The sequence below is a fragment of the Cricetulus griseus genome, chromosome 4, assembly GCF_003668045.3.
Source record: "Cricetulus griseus strain 17A/GY chromosome 4, alternate assembly CriGri-PICRH-1.0, whole genome shotgun sequence".
Classification (NCBI taxonomy): Eukaryota; Metazoa; Chordata; class Mammalia; order Rodentia; family Cricetidae; genus Cricetulus; species Cricetulus griseus.
This window is the reverse complement of record NC_048597.1, coordinates 213,106,547-213,127,769: the sequence shown is the minus strand read 5'-3', so window position 1 is coordinate 213,127,769 and position 21,223 is coordinate 213,106,547. Positions and strand designations below refer to the sequence as shown.

General features: G+C 43.7%; 1 protein-coding gene across 1 annotated transcript in view; it reads right to left on the bottom strand.

The window, feature by feature from the left end:
• The window catches only part of Cpne4 (copine 4), a 321,642-nt gene that overhangs the window by 134,314 nt on the left and 166,105 nt on the right, over window positions 1-21,223 (bottom strand). The window contains exon 3 of the mRNA XM_035444565.1: window positions 192-263. Within this exon, the coding sequence (XP_035300456.1) occupies window positions 192-263 (72 nt within the window). The remainder of the gene's footprint in view (window positions 1-191; window positions 264-21,223) is intronic.

The following is a 21,223-nucleotide window of genomic DNA, read 5'->3' as shown; positions in this document are numbered from 1 at the left end:
CCTCCCATTTTCCCTAAGGGTTGAAGGATCAAAATGGTTTTAACAAGAAAGAAAAATGGGGGGTGGGGAGACAGAGATGCCTCTGGTAGTTCAGCCAGCTCCCAACAGGCAGAGTTCACCATCCTAGCATCTCTTTTGGATCAGTGAGTGCAAGGGGTCTAATAACTGTTGCCACCACAGGGTCAGCTTACCGTGATGGAGGATTTCCCAGCTGTGTTCCCATGCTTCAGCAAGGACTTGGAAAGCTTTCTCTGGGATACAATCTGCAAAAGGAAACAAAAGGAAAATGTTATGTATGCAACTACAGACCTATTTTAAAACATTCTCCTCCCCAAAAAGCTTCATTGACAGCTCCACCTGAAAAAAAAATATACGTGTGTGTGTGTGTGTGTGTGTGTGTGTGTGTGTGTGTGTGTGTGTGTGTGTGTGTGTGTTTGTGTGTCCATGAGTCAGTTTTGTCCCTGGGCCTCTCTGAATACAAATTAGGCCCCCATTTCCTCCTTCCGTGTGTGCTGTAAGAAAGGAGGTGAGGAGTTTAGATAACTCATTTGCGAGGTAGTGTAACTGTTGCTGAGACATTTATATCAGAATCAGGAGGGCAGTGTTGAATGTGTACATCAAGCTAACAGAAAGCAGGCTTCAAGATCTTCTGAAATTAGCATCAAATCTTTGCAACGTAGGCACAGGAACGGGAACATGTAAATCTGTAACTTCTGGGTCCATAACCTTTGGAATTCTTTTTTTTTTTAATATATTCGTTGGGGAGCTATATGTCTCATCAGGAAACTACTGCTCAGACAAGCCCATGGGGTAGCTGAGGTGCTTTTCATGACCCAGTGTCAGTGTGTACACACAGAGACAGCTATATCATCATATTGGAAGTTATTCTTAGAACTTGCTTGTGCCTCTGATTCCCCATCCTTTTTTAAATTGTTACTGGTAAGCTTGGTGAGGCATTGTGGGTGGGATGGCTACCACAGAGGGGGATAGAATGAAGAAAATCAAGGTGATCCTGTGCCTGTATTTAAGGAAAACGGCATCTCTCTTTTTGGTGGGCAGCTTCTGTCTAATATGATCCCCAGTGATGCTAGCTTCCTGGTGTGGTGCTATTGTTTAACCCCCTCTCTTGAGTATGGGGTGGTACAGTGACTGTTTCTAATGTGTACCTGTGAACTTCCATCTCTCTTGTTATTCTGGGGGACAGCAAACAGCCACATTGTCAGTTAGGCCTGTACAAAGCCTCACATGGAAAAGAGCTGATGGCTCCTTTTTGACTGCTGTGCTCATGAGTCTGGGAGATAACCCCTACCCTCCCCCCAAGCTGAGCCCAGGGACCCTGAATACACTTTTGATGGACTTTTGTCTAGAAGACCTAGAAAAGCCATGCCCTGCTTCTGGAAACAAGAAGTGGTGAGGCAATAAATGCCTTTATGTTTTTAAAGCTACCACATTTGGGGGGAATTGCTTTCTTTTTGCTAATCACAGAAAGACAGGAGAGGAAGTCTCTGTGAAGAGGCAGGGGAGACAAACCTATTCTCTGAACTTCTCATACTGAGTGTTTTCTGTCTCTTGGTTAGAGTAGTGAAAATACAGAGTATTCTGGTGAGATGGAAGAAGTCTAGGAGACATTCCCAGGCTGAGAAGAGTGACAGACCCATCAGGACCATATATGCTTGTGGTGTTCATCTCACCGGGGTCTGAAGAGCAGAGAGAGGATTCCCAACAGAAAACCACCTGATGGTCACACTGATGATGCTGGTAACACCAATGGTAACTGTGACAATCTCAATGACAGCTGCAACGAAGTTCTCCCATTTAAGGAGCACATCACTGTGTTCAATGCCTTAACTCTGCAGACATTTAGCCAGTCCCCAATACATTTGAGACTTTGTGAATAGACACAGACACAAAAATAGATGTCACACCTGACCTCACAACGCATACCGTTTCTTCCTAGGAATCTTGAAGCAAGAGAGTGGGGATGACATTATGAATAAGATGGTGAGGAGTTATGATCTGTGCGCAGCAACTGGGGCAGCATCTGACTGAAAACATTTTCCATTGTCCAAGTTAATTGGTTATCAAGAGGTGTTTTTGTCTATTTGCCCCGTGCTCCATCGACTTGGTTACCTACCCTTGGTTCCAGTTGACCCCAACAACCTTAGGCTGACAGTTTCTAAGACAGGGTTTCTCACAGACCTGGTTGATGGGGAATGTCCTTCTGTGTATGTTTATCTTCTTATTGGTTGTTAAATAAAGTACTGTTGGCCAATGAAGAAGCAAGGTAGGTGGGACTAGGAGTCGAGGAGGATTCTGGGAAATATAGTAAAGAAGTGTTGTGATCCAGGCAGGAAGTGACATTGCAGGCAGACTCATATATAAGCAGAGACAAACAGGACATCATTCTTTTTCTCTTGCTCTTCCTCCTCCTCTCTGTGGAGCCGCCATGTGAGCCCAGGAAGACAGGACGCCTTCTGTCGGCATCCTGCTTAAGATAAGTCTCATGATTATGGTTGATGATTAAGACTGAGTTAGTAGATGGCCAAGTCATCCTAGTCATTGGCCAAGCAGTCTCTGTGTGTTACTTGGGACATTAATGTGGTGGTGGGTGGAACTCGGGTGGCCTGGCAGAAAGTGCCCATGAGGTGGCAGGGCTTGGGTGGCTTGGGCATAAAGATTTATCATTACACCTGGGATACCAGTTTAGCTGGGCTGACTGGCCAGTGAGTCCTAGAGATCTGCCTGTCTCTCTTTTTCCAGCACTGGGATTATTAGTGGACACTACCATTCCTGGCTTTTATTCATTTATCTTCTTAACATGGGTTCTGGAGATAAAACATAGATCCTCATGTTTGTCTTTTCTCCAGCCCCATTTGTCATCTTCACTCTTATCTAGACATACCAGCATTTCATGTTCAGGGTGTGGATAGCCCGTTACTATGTGGTAACTTCTGCCTTCAGGTAGGAAGTGGGCATTTGGGTTGCAAGCAGCTAACCAAACAGGCAATAATAACCTACTTTATAGTCTCCAGGCCTCCAACTTGACTTCAAAGAATGGGTAATAATTAAAGTTTCAAAGCTCTCATGGCAACAATGATAGGCATGCAATAGGCTGTCACAGATGTTGCCATTCTCGAGCAAAAATAGTAGGGATGCCCAGTTGGGGTGTCGATCTACAGAGAGTCCTGTTCACTGCAAACCCCACTTATCACACATGCTCTGTTGCTTTTGAAACAACTGCACCAGGCTGGAGGACACCTTAGGTCAGGCTTTGGAATGAGGAAGTCAGAATGACAAGGACTAGCCCTGGCTGCAGCTGACATTTGAGGCCAACAAATAATAAGGTTTGCATGGCTTCAAGGCTAAAGGGGGTGTACCTGCCAGAAGTCCACTAATTTGATTCTTTTCACCCTGTGGCAGGGTCGCAGCTGCAGACCTTAGCATACAACAAAAGGGTGCAGTATGGAGAGAAGATGGAAGCTGACATCCCCCCACCTCCCTTAGCAAAGCTGGACCAGAGGGACATTTGCACCGCTAGGAATCTGTCCGCATCCACACCTGGGTCAAGGGGGAGAGCAGACTCCTCTAGTGAGGATGACAGCAGCATTGTCTAACAGTATACATCTCCATTTTCAGTAAAGCCCAGGGTTTCATTTAAACAAATAGGAACAAGGCCAGGAAAATAAACATTTAAGCCCACATTGTAGCAAGAGTATTATCAGTTATATTTCAAAAGCAGTCATTTGGTGACTAGACACACATTTGTCATGAGGCTGTTTTTAGTGAAAATAGTTTCAGGATTCTTTTTATAAATGGCAACAGTAGCAAATATTTATTGAATATCTTCTACATGTCAAACATTGGCTCATAGGCTACAAGAGTGTAGAGAAATCATCTAAAATACATTTATGATATTTTAATTTAAATAGAACACTTTTTCTCTCCTCTAGCCCCTCCCAGCTACCATCCCTCAAATTCCCCTTATGTCCTCTACTCAAGTTGATAGCTTTTCTTTTTAATTTGATTATTGTTATAGTGTTGATATTTGTATGTATGTATATATGCATATGCATATGTATATATGTATACACCCATATATGTGTATGTATATATATACATATATATATACATATACATACTCAGCAAACTGTATGCATGTATATATAGATATACATATACATCACACACACACACACACACACACACACACACACACACAATCTGCTGACTCAGTTTTTGTGTATATGGAAGCAAGGTTGACCACTCTGCATTGGACAACCACTAAGTGGGATCATCCCTGGGAGAAAATAATTCTCCTTCTCTCATCAGTCATCAGTTGACTGTAGTTTGCCCAGCACCATATACATAAAGGTACAATAAGTGGTACTCACATGTAAGCGTCAATCAACAGCTGTCTAATTGAACTCAAGATCTATTCCCAGGAGGGAAATCATGTCTGGTACTGGAAACCTAGCCAGATTACTGGGGCAACTAGGGTCATGGAACTTAGAATCTATGATCAACACTTGACTAGAACAGCATCATTCCTTACCACATCCTAAATCTCATCCTTATACCACAGGTAAGTGTGGCTACCACCCCTCATCAGATAGGCTTCTCTTTACACCAGTCACAGAAAACCACAACTGCTCACAAGGCAGAGATCAAGGTTGTGTGGATCCCAGCTCCATCGGAATCATCTGAATCGCAGCTCCTGCATCTGGCTCAGGGGAGACCTCAGAAAAGAGGGAAAGACTGTAAGAGCCAGAATAGCAGAAGTCTGCTTTGAAACAGTCTCTCCCAGAAATGGCTGCACAAACAAGACCAGAACATGGAAGGGGGAAATATTTATAATATTTTTAATCACTTCCCTATTAGCCTGACTATTAATCTCTAAGGCATGTATCATAAAACTTGTCATTATTTAAAGGTGAGTGCATAGTAAATACACTTGTGAAATACAACTGGAAATCACCAACTAAAGCAGGTTTAACATGTCAATCTCAGGAAACCTCAGAGCGTTAGTTGTGAGTCATTGAGGATGTGCATGTATGTTGTTTTGCTTGTAAAGCACTACACAGGTTCAAGGAGGAAAGAGCATGGATACTGGGGAGCAGTGCATATTTCTGGGGGGATGAGGGGGAGATCCGTGTTGGGTGTCTCCTTTCATCACTCTTCACCTCATTTGGGGGGGACAGGATCCTTCACTGAAGCCAGAGCTTATTGGTTCCACTAGACTAGCTTGCTGGTCTGCTCCAAGGACCCACTTTCCTCTGCCTCCCTAGCACTGGGATTTCTGGCATGTGGTTCTGTGCCCAGCTTTGAGTATATGGGTGCTAGCAGTAGAATTCAGGGCCTCATGTTTGTGCAGGAAATACTTCATCAACTGAATTATGGCTCCATCACTGGGCACTGTCATTTGTTAGTTCGGCTTGTCACCTTCTTACATGTTTGCTACTACAATTTCTACAGAACACAACCAAAACAAAGCACCTGACAGTTTCCTGAAGCAGACAGGGAACCTGCCAAGAACCTCATGGACTTTCCTCTTGGAGATCTGGTCAACCTTCCTCCAGCCACATTGGTCATCTCTATGCTTTGAGTGGTACTCACACCTCCTATCCACAGACACAGGAAACAGCAAGTGGGAAGAACTAATAGTTTTAGGGAGCAGCCATCAACCAAGGATTGATGGACTTTGGTATATAAGCACTGAAGCCCCCTTTCTGTGAGGTAGAAAGTGAAAACACAGGCAAACAAATACCTTCAGTGCACAAAGTGATCAGGTTTTATAGATGTAAGTAAAGGGGGTTTTAAATTAATTTGTCCTGGTGGAGGTTCACCAAGGAGAAAAAGTTGTAGTAGTTAAGAAAGGCTCAACCTGCCTCCCCTATCTTAGGTCCTGGGGATTAAAGCTAAGCCTTTATCACTGAGTTATATCTCTCTACCCCATTTTAGCTTTTTATCTTGGACAAGTTCTCAGTAAGCGACCCATTTTGGCCTAGAACTCACTCTGTAGCTCAAGCAGGCTTTGGACTTGAGAATCTCTTGCCTCAGTTTCCTGAGTAGCTGGGATTAGAGCAGTGTTTCTCAACCTTCCTAATGCTGCCACCCTTTAATACAGTCTGTCAAGTTGTGGTGGTCCCCAACCATAAAATTATTTTGTTGCTACTTCATAACTGTAATTTTTCTGCTATTATTAATCATAATGTAAAGATCTGTTTTTTCTGATGATCTTAGACGACCCCTGTGAAAGAGTTGTTTGACCCCCAAGGTTGAGAAGCATTGTAATTAGAGGCTGGAACCACTAAGGCCAAGCTAGACAGACACACTTCTGAAGCTTTGTGAGCAATTTAGGAGACAGGGTGGCAGTGTGCCCGTGAGCTTACATTTTACACAGAGTAAGTACAGTCCCAGCCGTTAAGTGGAGCCCACCCAAGGTCCATCCTGGGGAGAACGACTCAGAAGGGTAGAGAAGGTGGTAGACCCGATGGGTGATCTATTGGCTTGGGCTTCCTGCCTTAAGCTTTTTATTAAGTAGGATTCTAATTACTTCAGTGTAATTACAGGCTTTTACCCTTTCTCTGACTTCATTAGTAAGAGCTGGAGAGGAGAGAGAGTTTCATAGCTGGAGAGGGATTTAAGGTTTACGTCCTTCTGTGCACTAATTACTCACCTTTGCCTTGTCACTTGTGTAAAGGCCACATTGCCATCACAAATGATTCAGTTTAGTAACTACTCAGCAGCCACTTACTCCCTCATCCCAGCCAGCCCTGCCTGCCACACCATAGGCAATCAGGAGAAAGAACGAAGGGCTGTTGGCCCAGCTCAGTGTCCTGGGCCAGAACATTCTATCAGGTCAAGGGCACACAACAGCTTTGCAACCGCTGCCTTTGGCAGGTTGTAGCTTGTCTGTCCCATGGCTGGTAATCAAACATCAGTGGTCCATAGAGCCAAACTCTATGGCCTTTGCATTTTTAAATGAAAGACATTACCCAGCTTTGGGGTAAACTAAGTGTCCTTATTGTTACCAGTTAAAGGTCACTAAGAGTCATCATAAATACAACCCAGAAGGCTCTGTGAGGTAGCAGCTACTATAGAGGGCCTCTGGGTACAGATGGGCTTGATTCTCCCAGCAGCCGATGAAGCACTCCTACATGCTCACAAACAGAGGAGAAAACTACCGTGTGGAGAGCCCGTGGTTTGCTAAGACTAAGAGAACAAAGAACTGCACACTTGCAGCTTAAAGCAAAAACAATTACTCTCTTGGGGCTCCAGAGGGCAGAATTCTGAAAATCCAAGGGATTGGCAGGGCTGTGATTCCTCAGACAATCAGGGCCTATTTTGAATCTTATCCTTCAGCTTCTGGTGGCTGCCCTGTTCCTCTGCTTGTGGCTGCTTCACTCTGTCTCCTTGTAGATGGCCCTTCCCTCTTCTGTGTCTCTCTCACCAGGGCACTTGTTAATGGACATGTAACTCACCTGGCTCACCCAAGACCGCCTCATCTTGAGTTTGTTCACTTCCAACTATAGAGGCTTTTGCTAATTGGGGTCATGATCAGAGGACTTGGGGACAATTTTTGAGGGCTATCATTTAGTCCAGGCCAACAAGGTAACCCACTCAGAGTTTTGAAGCCAGTAAGTAATCTGGGATCTGAATCCAGACAGTTTAGTTACAGAGTTCATTCCTGTAGTTTGTTAAAACTCCCAGGAATGACAGAGGCAGGACTAAAGGGACTCTGGCCATCTCAAGTGTGGCAAGAATGGATCTGGCAGGCCTTGCTCTTTCCCCCATCCCCTCTGCCTTGCTAAAAGCAAAAACAAAAGCAAAAGCCAAACAAAACAAAAATACCCTTTAGCTTGCATTCCCAAAGCTAGCCACCAAAGTCTATTTCCTTATCTGGCCACTTCCTCCTCCTGAGACTGACTACCAAGGTCCAGCTTCCAAAGTATTAAAGTTCAGCAATCAAAATTCCCCTGTGGTTCACCTAATTAGCATGTCCAATCAAAATGTACCACCAAACCCTAACCCATTCTAGCACAGACCTCCCCTTTTTCTCTTCTTAAAAATTACACCTGCCAGGTCATTTGCTGCTGTTTCTGCCTGGGTCAGAGTGCAGTCACTTTAACTTTTCTTTCCTGCTTAAAAGAGAAAGGCCCTCTCTGTGAGAACAGGTTTTGGGTGTGGATTGTGCCCCACTCTTTAGATGTCTCCTTTAAGGACCACATGGTATCGCTACACAGTCTATACCAAGAATCACACAGAAGTCTCTGGATGCCAGTCCAGGTGTCGGGCCTTAGGCAGCTTCATCAGTTGTGCCTCAGTTTCCTGATCTGTAAACTGGTGATAACATTATCTATGGTATGGATTTCTTGTGTGCATAGTGACTATTAACAAGATTCCAGAACCAGGAAATAGGTACGTAGAAAACGTAATTCTTTTCTTCCCTTCTGTCCTATCCAATCAATCTCCACCTAGAAATAATTACAGCATCTATTGGCTTGGACTGGGGCCTGGAGGAGGAAGGCTGATAGAAACACTGAGGACACTGGATTGATCAGGCCTCATGATCAAATGATAGGTAGGTGGTGAGCGGTAGGGAAGGCTGCTAGGTTTCATTCCTCCAGCATCCGGGAGGATAAAGGTACCATTCACTGCCTGGACCTCTCTAAAGGAAAGATTGATGGAAGGGCCTCTGGAGAATGCAAGGGGAGACAGTGAGTTTGGATTGAGTTGTTGAATTCCAGATGTCTATGAGCCATCTGTGCAGTTATTATCTTTATTGTTGGATATCTGAGGAGGTGTCCTTGCCTGGCGTGAATAACAAATGGAAAAGACAGGGCAGATAGAGAGTATATGAAAGAAAAATAAGACCAGGCTATGAGTGAGGCAGCCTTCTAGACTGAGCCCTTAGCAATGTCACCATAATTCACTACACTTTCAACCCTTGTGTAGGTGGACTTTCTTTGGACTGCCAGCTCCCAAGTAATGACACAGACACTTATTAATTATGAAACCTTGGCCTTAGTTTAGGATTCTTCCCAAGTAGCTCTTAGAACTTAAATTAACCCATTTGTATTAATCCACATTGGGCCACATGGCTCCATTGCCTCTGCTTAGAACTGTGCATACCATTTCCTGTGTGTCTCGCTGGTCAACCACATCTCTCTTCTTCCCAGAGTTCCTATCTCTTCCCTGAAGCCCTGCCTATCCTCTCCTGCCTAACTATTGGCCGTTCAACTCTTTATTAAACCAATCAGAGGTGCCTTGGTGGGACACCCATTCATCGTGTACAAAATGATTATGCCATAATACCTTGAAACAAACCCATCAGTGGGGAATTAACCTCCAGGGCCATGGGGTGACTGAAGGGTAGCTGAGGGGTAGCATTCAGCCCTCTGTTCTCCCTGCTCATCTGGGGCTGCAGAAGGCTCTCTGTGTGCAGGGGAAGCATTTGATTCAGGGTAGGGGCTGTCTTCTCATTTGTGTGGTGATAAAAGCTTGGAAGAGAGACTCACCCAAAAATAAGTTGGAGATGTTACTGAGGATGCAGTAGAGGGAATCTTTGTGCACCAAGAAGGGGTATGTATAAGTTGCTGCACAGTTTCTGTGTGGATCATCAGCAATTTGTGTCAATGGCCTTAAAATATGTGCCCAAACATCCCTGCCAACTTGTTCTAGAGGAAAAGGAGTATCTGGGGGGGCTGAAAGTCCATAGAATATGATGTTCATCCAAATGCTTACAGAATGACAAAGGGCTGGAAGCAGGTTTAATGTCTATAACAGAGAACATGCTATATCAATTGTGTCATGTATCTCTTAAAATAAATGAAGCAAAAGCATTCACATTCACACTGACATGTTTGATGTATATTTGTCACAAAAAGTCAAGCAAGAAGTCTAGGGATGTGTCTCAGGTGACAGAGGTTTCAATCCTCAGCATTACAAAGTTCAGGATCATCTGCAGAATAGAGAGTTTGGGGCTGGCCAGGGTCACATGAGTCCCCATTAAAAAGAACCAGAACCATAAAAATGAAACAAAACACAGCAATAAAACAAAAGAAGACACAGGAATAAGAAGCACTCGTAAGTGACCAAGTATTTATTTTGAAAAAGAATTGTGTGTGCCTGCATCATGGAAGGAAATCTGTAATGTATATCAGAGTACTTGAACTATCTCTCAGTAGTAAAAAGAAGGGTGAGTTTTGAGCAGGTAATTCCTTACATGCAGTAAAACAATAAATCCATTTTCTACAAATAATGCAGTTGAGAGACAGGTAGTCTTTCTTGACTTGCATAGATGTCACTTGGAAGAGCGTGGGTGTTTGTAGAAAGAGCCTGGGGATCAGCCCTTGCAAACCTTACAGAGAGCTGAGGATGGACCTGGGGAACAAAGGATTCAGAAATTGTCATAGTCCACTGTCCCATGCATTCAAGGACCTGGAGATTTCATGACCTTGTCCTGTGGACCCACAGACGCTGTATAGGCTTTGTGGATGTTCTTTCTTGGGGATCAGCTCATCTCTAGAGATTGTACTAAAAGTGCTGCCCAGGAATTTACATGTTCTGTGTCAGATGCAGCACTGCTCTTTGGTTGAGACACAGATCTGCTCTAAGAGTCAGAAAACCTGGGCTAAAATCACGGCCCCAGCACTTGCACAGCAAGTTACTTCGGGGTACCAGTGTGTAGCAGACAGATGGGGAAGTAATGGTGTCTTCTGCAGTCTTACGGGGATTAATGAAGTAACTGGTGCAAATATTTCAGCGTAGAGTCTAGTAGCAGTATCACCTCTCAGTATTTATCTTTAGAATTCAGTCAGGGTATTATCCAATATGAAATGAGTGAATGAGAATAATAGATCCTTGCCATGGGCAAAATAGGGCAAAAATACTCTAAGTTGCTTAAATTCCCTGGTCCTGGAGTATTGCTGATAAATACTCATAAACGGAGTGCCGAAGAGCTCACTGAGCTGGGAGAAAGGCATTTTTCAGACACAGGAGTCAGTTTATCAACTTGTGGTGAAGAATGTCCCATGCTTGACCTCTGTGACCAGTTTCCACAGTGGCAGTATTCAGGAAGAACTGCATATTATGCTTCCAATTTACAAAGGGTTGGGTTGGAGAGCTGACTCAGCAGCTAAGAACACTTGATGCTCTTCAGAGGATCCAGGTTCAATTCTCAGCACCCACTGGAAGACTCAAAAGCATCTGGAACTGCAGTTCCACAGGCTCCAACAGGCATTCACCTGCTGCAAACACATGCATGCAGACAGAACAATCACACACATAAATTAAAATAAATAAACCTAAGGATATTTCCAAATGGTTGTAGAAGTTGCATTCCATTTGGTAAGCGATGTGGTGTGATTGAAGGCTCATGTGGTGATCAGCTTGGCTTAGTTTTGGACTGGAGCTATGCAAATTGCTTTCAGTGTGATCTTGTGTGAAGGAGCTAAGCTCCTGGGGCTGACTCTTTATCAATTAGAGACAACGGTGCTCTCATTTAACTCAATACTTTGTGATAGAATAAGGATTCGTGAAAATCGGTCTTTTTTTTTTTTCTTCAACTTACCACTTAAGAGGAAGCTAGTGAGAAGACCCAGAAAATTTTAAAGCATTTTTTTTATTTTTAAATTTCTTATTAAGGATGTGAAACAAGAGGCTAGAGGTCATACAGCTTAGGGGCAGGAGAGAAGCAGCTTAGAATTCTGTGGATCCAAATGTCTGATGTTAACTTTTTGCTGTACCAATTTGGAGGCTTTCATTCCTTCCCAAGTAATGACGATGGTGATGAGGATGTTTATGGAGGTAGCGGAGGGAGCGATGATGGTATGATCTTTATGGTGATGATGGCAGTGGTGTCAATGATGACAACTATGGTACTGGTGGTGATGATGATGAATGGCGGTGGTAGCTGTGGTAGCGGGGATGGGGTGATAACGAAGTGATGGCAATGATAATTATTGATGTCAGTGACGGCACTGATGTGATTATGATAATGATAACTAATGGTGGTGATGGTGATAAAGATGATGGTGATGAAGATGGTGATGATGCTATCATCCATAGCACCAAGCTCATAAATGCCAGCCACACCTAAGATCAACTCTTTGAAATGGCTAGTTATGAAAGTGATTTATTATTATGAAGTGACCACAAAATTGTGCAAATTGGGGTATTTTTTGAAATTCAGGAGATGTGATTAATTAAAACAAAATAATATTGTTTAAGTCAGAATGGCCTGGGCACATGGGACCACAGTCTGCACTCTCAGCATGTGGATATCTCATGAGAAAGGGTACAGTCTCCCTCCACGGAAGTGTTAGTGAGAGGCCAGGAACACCAGGGCAGGAGAAAGCCTGCTTTGTTTTGGAACTAAATCCAGCCCTGCTTTGTCTCCTCAGTTCTCAGCTGTCTCATTCCACTGGGGCCCTGTCAGCAAATTCACTGTAACAGTAGATTTCTCGCTTTGAATTTTAATAGAGGGGATAGAAGTTGGCAGGGTTTCTGCTCCTTTGTTCCTCTGACTAGTGAGGTCAATAGCACTGCCCTGAGCATCCAGGTGGGCAGATGCTTCAGAAGCAGAAGATGGGGCTGTAGTCAGCTTACTCTGGTCCTCTGGGAGCTGGGACTCAGGAGTGTGCACCTTGGCTAACCTGCACTGGTGTATGGAGAAGCCCCAGAGGCCTATGCTCCATGCAAAACAAAGCTAATTAATTCATACCTGGCCTCATTTTGTCCTTGGATCTGAATCTAAGACTCTTGGAAGTGACTTTGTAAACCAAGCAGGTATTTTTTTCCTCCCCCTAAATTTTATTGGATTAATTCAAAATACAAATATTATGCTTCTCAAATTTGGCTTGAATCGACTCCGGGAAAATCTCACAATCTCTTTGCAGATCCAATGGCAGTTCCTTAACTTATTTGTTATGAGTGCCCCAGGCCCTTCCAGGTCTCTTCAGTAACCAAAAGTAATATTAGAAAAGATCAGAATCAGATTAGCCAGGCCACTTCTGCTTCCCATGGGCAGAAGGTTGGGGACCAAGGTTTCCTCAAAAGCATCTGATGATGAATTCTCAGAAATCTTACAAATACCTCATTCAAAGGCTTTTTCCTGCTGACATCCTGGGCTGAAATCCTTCATATCCTGTAAATGTTCATCAGTGGTTTGAGAGTCGTGTGTGTGTGTGTGTGTGTGTGTGTGTGTGTGTGTGTGTGTGTGTGTGTGTGAGTGTGTGTGTGTGTGTGGTGGTGGTGGTGTTGCATGTGTGTTTGCATTTATGTGGACATTCCTGTGGGGGGTGGGTTTAAGAATCTTTATTATGTATGTTACTTCCCCTTTGCTTATTTGTGAGTGTTTATGATGATGTTTCTACTAATACACATCATTTCTTTGTATGTGTGAATATGTGCGGTATATGGGGGGGGGGTGTTTATGTGTGTATACAGGTGCATGTCTGTGTGTGCCCATGTATGTAGAAACCAGAGGTTGATGTCAGGTGTCTTCAATTTGTCCCCATTATACCTTTTTTTGAGACAGGGTCTCTCCCAGAACCTGGAGATCTCTGTAGGGTTGGGCTTGCCCACCAGTGAGCTTCAGAGGTCTGTTTAGTCTATACCTGGATTTTATGTATGTTAACCTGGATTTTATGTATGTGCAAGGAACCACAATTCCAGTCCTTATGCTTGTGTGTCAAACACTATACTGAGTCCTGAGTTCCTTGGTTGTATTTTATTGTAATTATGATATACATTCATTGTAGGAAAATACAGCTGTGACACTACAAATTGACCATAATCCCACAACCTAGACACCATCACTGTTAGCACTTAAACATGTCTCCTCCCAAGTCTTTGTCTTTTGAAGAAATGCAAAGCATAATGATTCTCATCGTATTCTCTTCCCACTTTGGAAGAAAACACGGGAGGCTATTTAGTCCTCTTACGACTATGTTTGATATTCAGAAAAGTTCATCATCAACACTAAATTTCATACATAGTTTCAAAAGGAAATCAGAACTATTCACAAGTTTTAAGATAAATGTATTAAACTTTATAGGGTGAAACATTTAATTTTAATACGTAGAAAGATTTTGTTGAGTATGGTTTGAGAGGATACTAACTTTTTGCTATCTGAGGTTCAGGCAATCAGTAATTTGGCATATTGATGATTCCGTTCATGGTGATATAGTGTCAGGTGGCTCCATGCCGGGACAAGGACAGGATAATCTTATCTTTTCAGAGGAAAGGAAAGTGGCAGGTGGAAGGAAGAATACACTAAGTGTCATGGTGACAGGGCCAGGCTGCATGGATTGCCACTTCTGAGCTGGGTAGATTTGAGAATCTAAGGAAAGCTGGCTAGGAATGAGAAAGCAGAAGCTGAGGAGGTCTCAGGTATACCATGGGGCTCCTTGTCTGGGTATGCTGGTCTGGGAGCTGAGTGCCTTGTGCTAGCCTGGATTAAAGGGCTATGACCAGGTCAAATGCCTAGAGCTGTCTTTAACACAGAGGTGGAGGTCTGCAAATTGTCATTCAGGCCCAGCTGTCCTAACCTCCTCCTCTGCATCAGATAAGGCTAAGACAGATATCAAATAGCTGAATAGATGTGAAATAGGACCCATAAACACAAGTCCATTTAAATTGCCACTATTAAATTAATAGTATCTTTGAAATTGAATGGGCACAGGATTGCTTTCTCTGGGGAAGGGGGGTTGCTAAGGTAGAACAATGCCATCTGTTACTCAATGGCATCTAATACTCAGCAACTGGGAAATGTGTGTCACAGATGGAAGGAAGGGCGTGTGTGTGGGCTAGGTGGTGGGGACTTGGGAGACCATTCTTTAAATGAATGAGTACAGAAAAGAATGCTTAATTTCTGAGAGATGAAAGGTAAGAAATGATTGACAGCCATTGACTCGGAATGTGAAGGAACTTAGAAAGGAATCGACCCAGAACCTTCTATAAAGATAGATGAAGTCTATGACCCATATGACACAGAGATGTTAAGCAACTCGTCAGAGGTCCCATGGGGACTTGATGGCAGTCCCCAGTTAGAATGCCTGACTACAATTGTGGACCCTCTAAAGGAGGTGCAAAGCTGTGACAGCAGACTTCCAGAGTAAGCAGAGACTTTCCTAGGGCCTGAATTGAAGGTTACTAGCCTGAAAGAACTAGCAAAGAACAAGAAAGGATTTTCTTTTCCTTGGAGACATGGGGACTTGCTTGCCCACAGGCACCCTGAGTCCTGCCTGTCTGTGAGCAGAGTGTCAGCAGTAGGGAGCAGTACTGTTTTATGGGGTTCCAGAGCTGGTCTGGGGAGCTAAAATAACACTGTTTACCTGTGACATCATTCATCACTTATGCAGGTGCCGCTGCACTGATTCTACAAAATTGGGGAAATGCTTTTCCTCTGAGAAATAAAGGGGGAATAAGTTGTTTTGTATATGTAAATTTTACCTCCCCAGGCATCAATTTTAAGGAATTTTTGTGCACTAGATATTATAGAACAAAATGATGACCTTGGAATCTTGCTCTGGGCATTACAGTGAGTTTGGATGACACATTTGGTATCCACAAATGGGGCCATTCTGACCCTAAACCAAATTCCCATAGATCATGGCAACTTGAGGTCTATTGGTCTTTTCGAGGGTCATTGAGCTGATATAATCTGGACATCTATCTGTGTCAGGAAGGAAACCCACTGTCTGGATAATAGGTCCATTTGACTGTATTTAATGGATAGCAGAAAAAAAAAACCAGTGGAAGCCAAGATCTCTATCAAGAGCTGATGGGATAGACAGTGCAGTTGGTAAAGTGCTTGCCTTGCAAGCCTGAGGATCTTAGTTCAACCCTAGGACCCACATTTTTAAAAGGCAGTGATGGACTGAGAGATAGCTCAGTGGTTAAATAGCTCGACATGCAAGCATATGCACCAGAATTTAGATCATAAGAAAACCAGGGAAATATGGGGTGGTCATGACACCCTACCCTGTAATTATAGTTTTAGAAGGCAGAGACAGGGCAACCCATGAGCAAGCTGGCTTGGGAGAATAGCCAAATAGGTGAGCTCCACGTTTTATTGAGAGACTCTGACTCAGTGAATATGGTGGAAGAGCCAGTAAAGATGCCTTCTGACATCACTGTCTGGGCCTCTACATGTAGGAGCATGAAGGTGCCCATACCCCTATATACACATGCAAAGAAACATATACACATGACAAATGAAAGAAAGATGGGGGAAGAAAAGACAGCCTGCATTTGTAAACCTAAATCCAGGAAAAGAAAACAGGGGTTGACTCACTAGCAAGACAACCTGGCCAACTTGATGAGTTTCAGGGCAATAGGGAGGTTATCTCAAAAAGTAAGATAGATCGTGCCCTAGGAATGATATCTGAGATTACCCTCTACATTCACACATGTACACAGCATGCACCTGTATACAATCTCTCTCTCTCTCTCTCTCCCTCCCTCTCTCTCTCTCTCTCTCTCTCTCTCTCTCTCTCTCTCTCTCTCTCTCTCCCCCTATCAAGAACATAACCCATGAGCCATGCTGTAGAAATGTAAACTTTATGATGAACTGTTGTCCTTGCTTCTTGGTCATTACTTTCTCTAGATAATTTCTTATATCACTGGCTTCTTTCATCACTAAAGCTAGTGACAGAGTCTGGCCCTTTAGCAGGTGCAGGGTTCTTGGAGTGTAGTCTCTGGTCCATCACAATGGACATCACTGGGGGAACTTGGAAATTCTCCTTATGGGACCCCACACTAGATCCTCTGAACTGGGTGCTCTGAGATAGGCCCAGCTGTCTGCATTTTCCTAAGTTTCAGGGCTAGAGAAATGGAGCAGTGGTTAAGAGCACTGGCTATTCCTATAGAAGACTGGGGTTTGATTCCCAGCACTCACATGGTGACTCATAACCCTCTGTAACTTCAGTTCTTGGGGATCAGATGCCCCTTTCTGATCTGCACAAGCACCAGGCATTCATGTGTTGCACAGACATACAGGGAAGGTGGTTTGCTATCCATCTGTTATAACAGAAGCCAAAGAGCCCTGTGACACCAAGTCCAATGCCCTTCAATGGCTTACCCATAGAATTCTCAGTTATTTTGGAGAGGAAAATACACTGAGGAGCAGCTGCATGGCAATAAGAAGAGGGATTGGTATGGCCGTAAATGTTGCTGAAGCATGGAGAAGAGAAAATGCCTTCAAGAACTTAGGCAATGAGTGTGTTCAACACGGCTAGGCAAGGAAGGAATTCTGGTCAGGTGGGGATGCTCTGGGATGATGATTTTGTAAGATTCTGGCTTTAGGAGACTGGGAGTCACACCAACACTTTTCAAGAAGTCAGGTTGCAGTCTTTCAATTTTAAGATTTATTTTGTTTTTAATTATGTATATGTGTGTATATCTGTGCCACTGGGTTCAGGTACCCATGGATAACAGAACAGGATGTTGGAGCCCCTGGAAATGGAGTTACAGGAGGTTGTGAGATGCCGCCATGAGTGCTGGGAAATGAACTCAGGTCCTCTACAAGAGCAGCTAGTGCTCTTACTTGCTGAGTCTCCAGCCCCTGTATTATAATTCTAAAGCAAATGTCCTTCTTGAGGGATGATAATGGAATGTCATGCTTTTGCAAAAGTGTTATTTCTGTATAAATCACAAAACAATTTTAACTGGAAAAAGTATTCCACCAAACACTTCCAAGGCCAACTCCAACTTGGCTTTGCACTAATACTGCTTACTAATTTGTACTAGTTAGAGATGAACTAGCTACTAGAATAAATGGAAAGAACCCTGAAGAGCCATGTGACATTAGACAACACACCTGCGTTACCTGGTCTTAGTTTTCTCAACTGTTTAAAGACAATGACAGTAGTGGGTAGCATCTCTCTCTGGTGGGTGCTGGGATAGTAAGTGAAGTGTAGTGTAGCACCTCTCTAGCCCAGCAACTTGGGGAAGTCATTGTTGTTGCTTATGACCATTGTCTTTGGTAAATGAAGAAAGATGGGCACATAAGGATGGGTGGACGAGCTAATAAGCAATGGAAGAGGAAAAGAGTGCCAAAGGACAGAGCAGCTGGCTCTTCCAGGTGGTTACAGATTCTGTTTTTCCGGATGAAGCCCCTGTAGGTGGAGTGGAAGACAGGCTTAGCTGTGTGTCTAGTTGGGCAGGATGGTTTCTAAGCCGCCTCAGAATGAAAGCAGAGCTCTCTGATCTCTCTGTGTCCTCATGACTTGCCCCCGTCTCCCATCTGCTGAGAATGTACAGCTCTGTCTGGTGTCCGCTCTGAGGACAAGAACCTTCCTTTGCTTCCCTTGGCATGTTTGCTCAGAGTCACTTGCTGTGCTTGGACCCAACTGCACAGTCAATGCCAGTTTCTAACCTGCTGAGGACTGCTGCTCTTCTTCCCTAAACCAAAAGTCAGGCTACTCACGGCAGAGTAGGCAAGTGGCAAACTCAGCAACCTCCCCAAGTACTCATGGGAGCCTGAGATGACAGGCTCCACACATGTGACTCCCTGTGTCTTGGTGAATTCACTTAATCTCTGTTGGTAGGCCTTAGTTGTAGCAAGACAAGTGTTGAAATACCTGCCCAGATTTTTCTAACATTCTCTCTTAAAACAATTTTCTTTTACATAAACTATTCCTAGAAGAATAAATGCTAGGGCATGCATTCACATGTGTGTGCCTTAAATTTTTGGACTGAATGAGATAGAAACGAGATGAAATTATACACTCAATAATGGTGGCTGCCCACCATATTGCAACTGCAACTGCAACTCATCCTTTATAGTTCTTCCTTCCCCCGACAATACTAATCCTTCTCATCCTTCCCTAGATTCTCACTACATGAAAATGACTCTCACACAGCTTCCAACAACACCCCAAGTGCTTTCTCTATGCCAGGGACCCTGCCCAGCATTTTATAAACATTGTCTCACTCATTGTGTAAGAAATCATGTGTGAGCATATATGTCTACAGGTGGATGTTTGTGTGTGCAGGTGCATGCATAGGTACTCACATTCATGCTCATGTGTACAAGAGTGTGTGTGTGTGTGTGTGTGTGTGTGTGTGTGTGTGTGTGTGTGTGTGTGTGTGTGTGCCCATGCATATGGATATGGAGACCAGCAGACAACATTATATGCCATCTATGCCATTTTCTCAGGCATCTGTCCCTTTGTTTCTTGTAGAAAGTGTCTCTCATTGGTCTGAAACTCACCAGTTAGGCTAGGTTGGCAGGCTAGTGACCTCCAGTTCCCCAGGGCTAGAATTACAAGTTCATGTCCTCACACTCAAATTCTTTTCCTTCATTGGTTCTGAGGACCATACTCCCAAACTCGGGTCATCATGCTTGCATAGACTGAGCTATCTCTTCCCTGCCTGGTCCTCACAGTATCCCCAAGTAGTGTCACTATGGTGTCTCTCTTGGTAAATGAAGAACTGAGGCTTCAATAGTGTGAAGAATTTGTCTTTTGACCAACAAGCTGGGAGCACTGAGCTAGAATCTGTCTGAGAACATTAATAAGTTATTAAACAGTACAGAGTTTATACTTGAGCCTTCAGAAGCCACAACTGGGACACTGGACGGGCCACTCCCAGGGTTGACATCTAGCCATTCTTTGCCTGCCTTAGCTACACAAGACAAAAATCCTTTTTACCACTGCAGGTGTCAAGAAGGAACACAGAGCAGCAATTTTGAAAAACGGCAAAAAAAGAAAAAACTAACAAGAAAAGACAAAACAAAAAGGGAAAGTTTCCCTTCATGTTAGTGTTTCGATTTCTAAGCTGTGAAGGGTAAAGGTATTCCCCTGCCCTCCACAACTCTCAGAACAAATGCACCTGTCTGGATTGTTTCTCTATATGCAGAGGACCCTCAACAAAGAAAGGCTGTTGTTAATTTTAAGACATCAAGTTCACACTCTTTATCTGAAAGACAATGAAGAAAGATGGTCTTAATATTCAGTGAACTTTTAAAGAATCAGTTGATTCATTCAAATGTGACATGTTCAATGGATTTCTTCCACAAATGAAAACATGCATCATCCCGCTTGCTAACCACTTCCTCCCATGCTACCTAATACCATTTTTCAGGACTATTTCCTAAAGCTACATCATCCATTCCATACTGGCATGGGCAGCAGCCACTGGCTGCAACTTCTCTGTTGCTTTTGTTTGTTTTGCAGACATCCTGATCTTAATTGCAGGTAGGTATCACACTCAATTCCTCACCCCTCCCTTGAATGATTACCTTCAGGGACTGTCAAAGCACTTTCTAGTTACCTGACAGACCCACCTCTCTCCCAGTCTCCCAGGCTTGCTGACTGCAGGCTCTCCCCTGGGCATCCTCCTCTGGATCCCCTCCACTCTGGTCCCCCTTGCTCCTTTGCTACTGCACTAATCTCCTAAGTGCTTTCCTTGCCTGCACACCTGTCTGCTCCTGGGCATCCTTCGTGAGCAAGCCAAAGTGCCCTTTCTAATAAATGCACCCAATATTGTCCTTCCATGTTTACCAAGGCCTTGGTGTGTTGAAACTAAGTTCTGTCAGTTTTAGAGAAAAAAAAAACACTTAAAGCTGCATGGCCTGGCTCTTCCTCTCATGTCAGCATCTTTATCCTCTCCCCATCCTCCTTTGACTATCCAGCTATGTTCAGTCTCTTCAGATCCCTCTGCCATCATCTAGACACACTGTCTCGCTGTGTCTTTGTATGTTCTGGTCATTTTGTTTGGGAAGTTTCATTTTTGTTTTTCTGAGCAGGTGAACTGCTATTAACTTAAAGTTCCAGGTTCAGAGTCATCTTTCCTATGAGTTCTCCGATTCCCTTTGGGCAGGTAAGCCTTGATCCTACCACTCCTGGAACACATTTCCATTGTAGCATTTAACTACATGCACTTACTGTTTACCTACAGGTCGATGTCACCCAGCCAATTACAGCTTTTCTGGGGTACAGTCCCTATCTTCTTCGTCTTTATATCACTAGCACCAAGCATGGTATTTGGCATAACCAGGGAACCTGGTAAATGTTTGTTGAATGACCAAATAAATGAATGAATGTAATACTGCCTTCTGCAAACCAATCACTCTAGCCCTAAAAAAATGGAACATTTTGATTGACTGAAGCCAAGCAGTATTGAATGCTAATGTGTGAGGAAAGCCAATCCTACCAATTACATGGCCAACAGAATGAGGTGATTATCAATGACAGAGGCCAGCATGTCACCTGGA